At 40.6% G+C, this 11,679-nt stretch overlaps 1 protein-coding gene across 1 annotated transcript; it reads left to right on the top strand.

The window, feature by feature from the left end:
- The first annotated feature begins 29 nt into the window (after positions 1-29).
- Positions 30-9,500, top strand: pes (pescadillo). The gene is made up of 15 exons (XM_049579364.1): positions 30-188; positions 422-501; positions 1,775-1,928; positions 2,171-2,280; positions 2,542-2,713; positions 2,849-2,938; positions 3,225-3,341; positions 3,760-3,837; positions 4,927-5,016; positions 5,645-5,775; positions 5,904-6,029; positions 6,426-6,610; positions 8,458-8,603; positions 8,702-8,869; positions 9,104-9,500. The coding sequence occupies exons 1-15, from the start codon at positions 165-167 to the stop codon at positions 9,176-9,178; spliced, it is 1,746 nt and encodes a 581-aa protein (XP_049435321.1). The 5' UTR covers positions 30-164; the 3' UTR covers positions 9,179-9,500.
- Positions 9,501-11,679: the final 2,179 nt, after the last annotated feature.

The raw sequence follows: 11,679 nt of genomic DNA, 5'->3' as shown, positions 1-11,679 counted from the left end.
CTGGGTCCTAGCTACTGCTTGCACCGCCTCCTCCGCGCATGTCAAACAACACGTGCATCGGCTGCGGGTTTTGGCACCGACTGCTGTGTCCGTCTGCGAACTGCTAATTTTGTTGATAATTACATTTACCTAAACTTGTGTGGAGGGTCACTTATCATTTGTAAATGGGAGGTCTTCAGAAGAAAAAGGTAAGAGTTGACGTTGAGCTAATGTCACGCTAAGACACTTTAATTCCCATAGCAACCTGGCTAACTAACTAGCTAGCTAGCTAACGTAGCTAGCTGAAGTTTGTTTTTCTGAAGCAGTAGATTCTGTTGGGTGCAAATTAGCGTTTTAGGCCAAAGCATCCACTTTACCCGAGCATGATTAAATGTATATGTCTTGTGGGAATTTGATGTGACCGTCTCACCTCGTTCTCCAGTTTGAGAGGGGCTCTGCCACCAACTACATCACCAGAAACAAAGCTCGCAAGAAGTTGCAGCTGAGCCTCGCGGACTTCAGGTAACCTAACGATTATACTGTGGTTGTGCGGTATGGATACAAACTTGTATAAAGGTGTATGTGATGTTAAGTTCTTATGCACACACCTGCCACTTTTTTGCTGAGCATTGTATAACGTTACATGACTCCAAGAGTTCTGCTTTACATCTTACCTTTATGAAGGTTATAATAACAGACAGAGGTGTTGATTCATTGTGATGCCGCTAATACATTGTATTGCATTATACTGAGAGATGGTTATAATGTTTTGTCCATCCCATTTAGATCAATATATTAGAAACATCTGTCAGTTTAACGCAGTACAAGTCAGCAGAACCCCAAATGGCCAAAAGTTAAAGGCAAATCAAGGCAAGTTTATTTTATAGCACATTTCGGCAGAAATACCCAACACGCATTATAAAAGGACATTTAAATGCACTTAAAATGGAATTAAAATTAGTAAATAAAAACAAACAGAAAAAGCAGGTATATAATATAAGAATAAAAGTAACAATGCAGTGTAAGGAATGACTAAATATTTGATTTAATAAAAGGCAGCAGCAAACAGAAAAGTCTTCAGCCTTGACTTTGAGTTGCAGCAGACTTGTCATTTTCTGGGAGTTTGTTTCAGATATATGGTGCATGAAAAACTTAACACTGTTTCCCCATATTTAGTCTTGACTCTGGAGACACGAAGCAGGCCTGTCACAGATGACCTGAGAGGTCTCGATTGTTCATAAAGTAGCAGAAGGTCAAATGTATTTTGGCCCTAAACCATTTAGTGCTTTATAAACCAACAGTAATATTTTGAAATCAGTCCTCTGAGACAGCCAGTGTAAAAACCTCAGAAGTGAAGTAATGTGGTCCACTTTTTTTGGCTAAGTAAGGACTTGAGCAGCAGCGTTGTGAATCAGCTGCAGGGAAACACCGTTACAGTAGTCAAGTATTAGTCTGAAATATTGACAAACACATATCTCAGTGACTCTAAAATGGTGTTCAAATTGCCTGTTTTATTTGTTTGTTTGACACAGAGAAAAACATCAGATTCTCACATTTCAGCCAGTGTTTAGATTTGTTAAATATTGACTTAATGGCTAATAAGTCCTAAAAATTGTCAACCCTTACTTATCTATCATTAAACACTCAGCACTACATGATATACATCACAACACCTCACCCTACTCCTGAGCAAATAAAATGATTAAGAATCAGTTCCATATCAGGATGCCTGACTGGTAAGATGCATCCAAACATGTCACTAACAAATAATTCCTCATCTCTCTCTAATTTTCAGGCGACTGTGCATCCTTAAAGGCATCTACCCTCATGAGCCCAAGCACAAGAAGAAGGTGAACAAGGGCTCTACCGCCCCGAGGACCTTCTACCTGCTCAAAGACATCCGCTTTCTGCTGCACGAGCCAATCGTTGGCAAGTTCAGAGACTACAAGGTATCACAGGCATTTTGAGTTCAGCAGCATTATATGAACATAAGCAAGAGTTTATTTAGAAAAGGATTTCTGTTGTGACTAAATGACACCCTCGCTTAAAAAGAAAGTACATGATTTTCTAAAGTTTTGCCTTGTGTAAACGCAATTTGTTGTTTCTCTGGGGACATTTTCTACAGTAATGGTATTAAATGTGATCATTGTCTTACTGTCTTTTTTTTCTTCTTTCTTTTTAATCATAACAGATATTTGTACGCAAACTTAAGAAGGCTTACGGAAAAACAGAATGGTCTGCTGTGGAGAGACTGAAGGAGAACAAGCCGACCTACAAATTGGACCACATCATCAAAGAAAGGTGAGACTGTGTTATTCTCTACGCTCAACATAGGAGAGCAATGTTGAGCTTAACTGGTGTTAATTCAAATCAGGGTGCATCAGCAGAAACGACTTGGCAGCTACAAAATATGAGAAATTCTGTTTGTAATGAAAAGAAGCATATGGACAGATTTTAAGAGCTTTTAAAATACTAATGAACTACTTTTTAGTGTGCTTTTTGTGGAAGATAAGAAATACATTTTAGGTTTTTGCCTCACTGGTGCTTCTGTTTTTTTGACAGGTACCCCTCCTTCATCGATGCTCTCCGTGATATCGACGATGCCCTCTGTATGTGCTTCCTCTTCTCCACCTTCGCCCGAACAGGAAAATGCCATGTTCAGACGATCCAGCTGTGCAGACGCCTCACTGTGGAGTGGATGAACTATGTGATCGCATCTCGTTCTCTCAGAAAGGTGCCACTTTACATTGCAGAGCAACCATCTTTATTTGTTTGACGTATAAGTATAATGTTGGAAAGTATAGTGATATATCTTGAGTTCATTGACCTGTGCTATGTCATGAACTTAACACTTGTCTGTTCTTGACAGGTTTTCATCTCCATCAAGGGAATATATTACCAAGCTGAGGTGATGGGACAGCTCATTACATGGCTGGTGCCATATCAGTTCTCCCATGATGTAAGTGAATGATGAAATGCAGTCCACAGTGATTATGCTGACAATAAGCAGTGACTTAATAAATACAGGATTATATTGAAAGTTGACACAGCTGTCAGCAGGCAGTTTTGGCTGATGGAGTGAAATTACTCTTTTGTGTAAGTGGGGGGTGTAAAAAGTAGTTCACTGACTGCCCTGAGGTGTTTGTGTGCTACAGGGATAAGAAATTACGATTAATGTTTGCACTCATGTTTATTGATTTTACTACTTGGACTTCTTTAAACTTTGGCTTTTTTTTACTTTTTAGCACCCAACAGATGTCGACTACAGAGTAATGGCAACTTTCACAGAGATGTACACCACTCTTCTGGGGTTCATAAACTTTAGGCTCTACCATTCCCTCAACCTGCTCTACCCACCAAAGGTACCTCTGACTTGATATTTATCACAAAGGCTTTTCTCTATATACTGTATGTATGTATGTATGTATGTATGTATGTATGTATTACTTTTAAAGCCATATTCATCTGACAGTTGATTGTGAGTGGTCAGTAGAGATGAAATTTATATTGCAAAAACCTTTTTTTTTTTTTTTTTTTTTTTTTTTTAACTCAAAAATGAATTCAAAGTTCACATTGATTCAAATGGCTATGTTGTATTTTAGACTTTCCAAAAATATTCTCCATCTAAAATCTCTTACTGTGACGGATTTCGGTAAGATTCAACTTGTGATAAAATGGAGTTTTAAACAGTTTTGCTGCATGATTACAATGAGGATTAATTGCTATTTGGTCACCTGATAGCAAACCTGTACCGTGTTAATGTCATCCTTCTTTTTGCAGCTGGACGTTCAAGCAGAGTCGGGGCTGAAGGAAGAGAATGAGGAGGACTATGCCATGGACTCAGAAAGCTATTTAGAGGTGAGCCTATTTATCTTGAACCATTTTTTGGGGGTTCTTTGTGAAATTTTGAGCATTTAAGTTGTCTGGACACGGTTCACGTAGGTGGCTCAGCTAGCAGCTAATGGTGCTAACTCCATAAACAGTACTTAACAGCAGCAACAGTGCTGACAGAGCTAAGTGAGTTAACCAGACGGTGGGCACTACAGTTCTGCGACAACACTGTCCTGTTATCAGCAGTAACTACATATGAGCGCAGTGCAAAGCGGTGGCAATGAGCTAGCCGGTGGGATACATACATGCGCGCACAGCTGGACTGGTTTTCCACCACAAACCACAGACACACTTGGACTAAAACACACACAGAAGTAGCATGACTTCATTCTCTGCTCGGGACGTCATGACTCCACTATATATTTACATAAACAGTGGTTTGCTGCTATATTAATGTTTTGAATGCCGCATTCAGAATCTTTAAAGGATCTGTTTAATTACTCTTACGTCTAGACAATGTAGTGTGAGAGAGGCATCCACAGTACACAGAAACAGCTCACAAACATATTGAAGGCACTGAAAAAGCAGTACATCTGGAGTAATCATAATATTATATAACCTGCCAAACCTAAATATGATGCATCATGATGATGGGGCCTCATTAAAATAAATAAGTATTGTTTTTTGTGCAGTGAAAATGTCCATTGAACATCCATTGTATTTCCAGTGACATCTAGTGGTTTGATTCTGTTCTTGTGCAAGATAGGACATCCATAGAACCTGATCCAAAGCATTGTGTCCACATACAAAAAGCCATTGTTAGATGTATTTTTCTGTGTTGCTATTAACTATGCATTAATTAAGTCCTTTCAGTTTTCCCACTTTTAATTTGAAGTGATAATGAGATATTAATATGGAGGGTACCACACATCCTTCTATCCCTCTGGACATTATCAAACCATTATGTAAACTTGTGATACTACAAACTATGTTGTTTCTTAAACTGAATTTGCACCTTTTTTTTAATCTGGTTTTCACAGCAATGATGAGTGAGTGCCCATGTAAATAACAAAATTAGGGATTGTTGTTCTAACCTCATGGTTTTTGGTTGTGCAGAAACTGTCAGCTCTGAGTGCCAGTCTGGCACGTGTGGTTTCCACAGCAGAGGAGGAGGAGGCTCAGCTGGACCAGTTTCCCGTTGAAGGGGTAAGAAAACCAGTTCACAAAGTATGATTTGCTTATCCGTTTTATCTGTTTTGAATATGCAGAGAATAAAACATTGGCATCGTTGTAATGATACTGAGAAATTTCATCAGAACATGCAGAAAAACAAGAGCTGATAAGCTAATTGGTCTCCGAAGGTGGAGGTGACAGTTCACATACCTGTCAGAGGAGTTGAAGCTTTAAGAGGTGTGAGACTGGGGATTACACCTTTTTGCTTGGTTGCTAACAATGAGATGTTTCTCACATTGGAAAGGTTTTTTGTGCCTAGCTGGTTTCTCAATTAGTGGCCCCTTTCAACCACAGGGTCTCCCCAGGAACCCAGAAACCCTTTCTCAGAACTCAAAAACTTTACCTGCATTTCAACAGCATGAGTCCATACTCCACTTCCCAACAGACCAGAAAAAATGATGGAGTTTGCAGTGCTGATCTTCTTTTGTGGGTTAGATGCAACCCTTTAAAACTGCAGCAACTTGTGTTAATCATTCTTTCAGACATTTTGCAACAGTGAATTTAAAGAACTTCTCAGTGACAAACCAAAACAGTGGCTTTTTAATCCTCCAACATTTACAAAAATATCTACAAATGTTTTCCTATGGTTTTTTTTCTGCAGGAGGACATGGAAAACATGGAGGCCAGGGAAAGGGAACAGAAACAACAAGAGGCTCAGAAAAAGCTTTTTGAGGGGCTCAAGTTCTTCCTCAACAGAGAGGTGCCCCGGGAGTCGCTGGCTTTTGTCATCAGGTGGGTGGGAGCTGCTGCAGTGAAACTCATAGGACATTTTTACAGTGAGAAATAAATAAACCATCAGAATAGACCTCAGACTGCTTCAAAGCCCCTTATCTGTGTTGTGTGTTGCTGCTACCTTCCAGGTGTTTTGGCGGTCAGGTGGCCTGGGACAAGTCTGTGTGTATCGGCAGCACGTATGAGGTGACAGATGAGACCATAACGCATCAAATTGTTGACAGACCCAACATAGACAAACAGTACATCAACAGGTAGGAATGTTTGACATTTTCTCGATTTTCCAAACATGTCGAGCACATCACATCTTTTTATACAATTGATTAGATAAAGGGTATATTTCTGAATCCTAAATACAGGAAGTCTGCTGATTAATTGTGCTCCTCTCTCCTTGTACATTATCATATCCCCTACAATGCCCCCTTTCAGAGTCGTCTTTCCGCTCTCTTTCCTCAAAGCAACCCTGTTCTTCATCATGTTTGACAGACCCTGTCCTCTTTATTTATCCCACTCTGCATTTTCAAAGGGTCACGTCACTTCCATCATGCTTGCCAACTCCCTCATATTTTTCTATAGCGGAGAGGAAATATCTTCAACATACACAACAATGAGATATGTACTGTTTTACTATGATACTATTTGCTTTTTAGGTACTACATCCAGCCCCAGTGGGTGTATGATTGTGTGAATGCCAAAATCCTTCTCCCTGTGGAGGACTACTTCCTTGGAGTGACTCTGCCCCCCCATCTCTCTCCCTTCGTTGAGGAGAAGGACGGAGACTACGTGCCGCCCGAAAAACTAAAGATCATGGCCTTACAACGAGGAGAAAAGCCTGGTATGAACGTCTCGTTTTTCATACGATACTTATAAAAACTTTATACCATTTTGTTGTTTTACAACATTAAATCACGGTGATTATATTTGGGATGTGTATTTAGCGTACATGAAGCTTTCTGCAGTAGTTGGTGTTACCAATGTTATACGATGTGTCGGCATACACTGATTACATTACTTGCCCACTGCCTTCTCTCTCGTTTTGCTTTTTTGAAACAATGCTTAGTCAGACGATTGATGTCACAGCACAGAGCAGCAGGTCAGATTTTCCTTTCATGCAACGAAAATGGGGAGAGTTGACCAACTAGACGATGGCACACGATTTGGTGTCCGTGAAAAGCAAAAGCCCATATCTGGCAGTATTTCATGGGTACAAGGGATGCACCGAAATGAAAATTTGTGGCTGAAGCCGAATAATATTAAACGCTTGGCCGAATACCGAGTACCAAATATTGTTGTTTAGTTTTTCATTAGTTTTTGCAGATGAACCCCCTCCAGATTAGTGTTGTCACGGTACCAATATTGGGACCCACTATACGATACCAATGAAAACATCATGGTTCTAAGTAGTATCAGGATACCACAGCGAAAATGAGGCAGATGTGCCTTTTGTCATTTATAAAAAGATAAATCACTTTTCTATAATACATCAATGATATTTCAATGGAATAAATTACTTATTGACTTATTCATACTTCAAAAACAGCATCAATCAGTGATTAACATGTGGGGGGAGGGGTCAAAATAAAATAAATAAATAAAATAAGAATCAACCAGCCACCCTCCTCCCCTGACAGTCCCTTCATAAGTAAAGAACAGTCCCTAAAGTGCGGTGAGGTTTGTGGGCCGTGAACGGCTCGTTTCTCCTCTGACACATCACATACCTGTGTTCAGCTGGCACGGCTGTTCAGGTACTTTTGGGCAGTCATGACGCCAAGAAGAGGATATTATTGGAGCCGACATTGCCGGTAAGCTGATGGCTGCCGTATTTGACAGGAATAGGCTACATGTGTCCGTGACCCCTGTTCAACCCACAACAGATGGGATTCGCCTTTCATTTCTGCTGGTGGTTGAAATCTGTAGGCTGCTCGCACAGCGTGCTGAATGATCACCACACTGCCGACATTTTACTCCGCCCGTCACGGCACACTGTTTGATTGTGTTATCAAAACACGCCACTATTACTCGGCCTTGCTTTTAACTTATTCCACCGAATACCGAATGTGTGTTTTTTTGCAATATTCGGCCGAATATATTCGGTTACTGAATATTCGGTGCATCCCTAATGGGTACTCTTTGTTCCAGTGCTCCTTGCAATAATTTATGTTTTGTATATGTACGCATTGCATTTCTAAGGACTACTTCTTAACATAAGTCAACCCATGTTTCGCCAGTTAAATATTTTTAATGTGAAGCTGCAGCTGTAGGAAGTGTTGGGTTTGCATTAGCAGTAACTAAAGATAGCGTTATATTTAGCATCATCACAAATTTCTTTTTGTAAAATGTGCTGTGTAGTCAGGAAAATTTCCTCACCCCAGCCTTCTATCAATGGTTACACTGTGATTACACACAGATGACATGACTTCTAAGGACAATTGGCTGCACCAGTGATATATTATGTGCATCAGATTAGGTTAACACATATGAAATCAGTTATGTTGTGTTTATTTGTGATAATTATTGTAATATTTATAGAGATTTGATACATTATTGTTGGTTATTGGTCAGAGTCAGAAATCTTTTTTGATATTCATTGTGAGTAGAACTGAGTAAAACTGAGCCTTAATAGTGCACATAATAATTCAGAGACCATGGACATATTATTTACATATTTTATTTCCATCATAGCCCAAGAAGAGGAGCAAGAGGATGAGGAGGGTGAGGATGAAGAGGGGGAAGATGACGAAGAAGAAGAGGAGGAGGAAGAAGATGATGATGAAGAGGCAGAGGAGAAGAATCTGAAAGAGATGGAAGAACAAAGATCTCAGGGCAAGGTAAGAGACATTTGATCCCCTTTCCTTACCATCTGTGACCTTCCTGTTTTTACAGACTAATGGAGCCTTTCATCAACTCCTCTCTCTCCTCCTTTTAGTCTCTGCCGGTCAAAGTGACGCCTGGGAAAGTGAAAGTAGAAAATGCAGCACGCTTGGAGCAGGAGGAGAAGGCAGAGGAAAAGCGTCTGGCCATCATGATGATGAAGAAAAAGGAAAAGTACCTCTACGACAAGATCATGTTCGGAAAGAAGAGAAAAGTCAGAGAGGTATGTTCCATTCTCTTATTGATTTTAGTACGGATTCACATGAAGATAAGACTGTTTGTGCAGATAACATTCTTACATTTTTAACAATAGATCCTTTATTGTCAGTATCAGACATCTTATCTTGTTTAACAGTATTGTGTAGCTGCTGTGTGTAGAGTACATTCAAGCCCAGTGATGACCCCAGAGTTCACTGACCTCTAAAATGCCTCAACTACCTTCATTCTCCTTTTACAGGCGAACAAGCTGACTGCCAAGAGGAAGGCCCACGATGATGCTGAAAAATTAAAGAAGAAAAAGGCCAAAAAATGATTCAACTAATGATGTATTTGTCACACTGACTTTATGTATTTAAGGTAGAGTGTATTACAGGTTGATGTGTCATGAAACCTGTAAGTGCATTGGAGAGCTCTGTGAGTGAGTTACATGCACCATAGCGGTGCATCAACCTCTGCATAACTTCAAGCTGAAATGCAGGATGTGACGTATGGTAATTGTGTAATTATTGATGTAAAATTGACTGTTTGCCTTTGTTGTTTGTATGAACTATTCTACATTACACAAAATATTTCATCCAATTATTTTAAAGTCTGTACTTGAAACGGTATTATAAAGTAAAAACACAAAGTATTAAGCCTGTTTCTTGTGATCTTGCAACAATAATCAAATCTTGCTTTTGCTTAGCTACTGTATGTTTCTCCAAACTGCACCACTGGGCGGCATAGTCAAGGACTAGGTATACTACAAGCACGCAGTTAAGCCCTGTTTCCACCAAGTAGTACGGTACAGTTCAGTTTTGTACACTTTTTTTTTTCCATTTTCACAGCAAAAAGTCTTGGATTGTACCAATAGTACCATTCCGAACCATCCCCATTTTTGGTCCCCCCTCTGTTGGGGTACCTAGCACACAGATCTGGTACTAAAAGGTGGAGCTGTGAACACTGCTGCCCATAGATTGGTTAACAGCAGAAGGTCACTCTGCTCTGAGTTGAGGCTGGTTTTGAGGCTCATGTAACCACTGTTGACATTCCAAAGAGTTTATTAGTAAACTGTAACTACAAAATGAAAGGTTGTCTTGCTGCCTCTCGCAGCAGCTGCAGTCGTGGTAAAAAAAATAACTTCATTCACTGGGTGACAGGTGGAAAGTTTACTTGTAAATGTCAACGCATGACGTGAAAATGTGAATCAGTCAACACACTTTAAATATTTTACATGACAACTTTGACCATTATTTGAAGTTTTTATATGACATACACTTTTATAATGGGTGGATCTTCAAGCACTTACATATATTAATTTCGGCTGGGTTATGTGAACTGCGTATATCCTCATCCTCACTCAGAGGAAAAAAACAGCATTGTGGAGCGTCTTTCCTGTGCGCTAAGGCAACACTAAACCCCTGAGCTTCACTTAGAAGGACTAAATGCACAATCCCGCTATTTTTAAATATCCCATGGAGAGACTCTCACTGCAGCCTTTCCTATTTTGTTCTGAAAAAATGCTGACGTGCAACCCTGTTCTGTGGAAAATAAACAAGATGCAGACTCACTGGTAATGAGGAAATGCAGTGAGTGACAACAACCCAGCCCACATTTTAGGGTATTGTTTGCAGTGGAAACGTTAGGGTCTAGGTAACATGTCTGAAGCGTACCATTGGTTCCAAAGGTACTATACTGAAAAGTATTTGATGGAAACGGGGCTTTGGTCTTAAAGTAGCAAATGAGTTACCCTTGGGTTTCTGCACGTGTGTATGAATCAGAAGAGACACTCTAGCAGTGAGAACTGCAGATTGCAACCAGCTGAAACTTCTCCCATGTGCCAATCATGAAACCGGATTAGAATTCTTTCAATGTTCTTTGTTAAGGAGGTTTTTACTGGGAACCAGATTATCCACAGAGGTCTCTTCCTCCTCAAAAGAACCACACCTGGTGATTTAAACCTGTAAAAACACTGAATAAACCATTTTCACATTATACATTATCTGTATTGTGGGGTGTTGGTAGCGTAGTGGATAGTTCCAGCGCCCCATGTACAGAGGCATTACCTCACTGCAGCGGTCGTGGGTTCAAGTCCAGCCTGTGACCTTTGGCTGTGTGTCAGTCCCCGCTCTCTCTCTCTCTCTGTCTCCCCATTTCACACACTGTCCTATCCATTAATGGCAAATTCCCACAAAAATAATCTTTAAAAAAAAAAAAAAACATCTCTATTGTTAGGCACATCACGAAGGTGCTCCTAACTGATAGATGATGTTAAATGCAGATGGGCCAGTCTAGAGCCATTGTTTGGTTTGTCTGTTGTGGGGTACTGAAAAAACATAGCAGTGTACTGGAGTGGATTTCATAGATGAGAACCCTCTTTATGTGAAGATAATAGTGGCTTGTTCTAAGGTAACGAAAATACAATGCTTATTTTCAGGATATTATGCACTAAAGACAACACACTCAATGCATTCCATTACTGCCAGTATAACCTCCTCTAAATCCCACACACTGGGCCTTTAAAATACACGATGTCCCATAAGACCCAAGAGTCCACAACTGCAGTGGGCAGGGGCTGAGGTCACTGTGCTGTCGGTGGGTCGTCTTGAGTGATTTGTCCACACATGGGCAGTGGGTGTTGATGACGAAGGACCACAAGCCCCTCTGCCCTCTGGAGATGCTGCTGTGATCTTGGTGGGCCAAAGGCCAGGCCAGTCATGCCCCGCTCTCCTCAATCTCCCCATTCAGTTTGTGACACTCCCTGCCCCCTCTCACCCTGATCTGCATTCCACGCATGCCCGCCCAGTCCGGGTCTCAGCCTGGCACTCTGGGTGC

The sequence above is a fragment of the Epinephelus fuscoguttatus genome, linkage group LG6 (assembly GCF_011397635.1).
Source record: "Epinephelus fuscoguttatus linkage group LG6, E.fuscoguttatus.final_Chr_v1".
Taxonomy (NCBI): domain Eukaryota; kingdom Metazoa; phylum Chordata; class Actinopteri; order Perciformes; family Serranidae; genus Epinephelus; species Epinephelus fuscoguttatus.
This window is presented reverse-complemented; position numbering and strand designations above follow the sequence as displayed.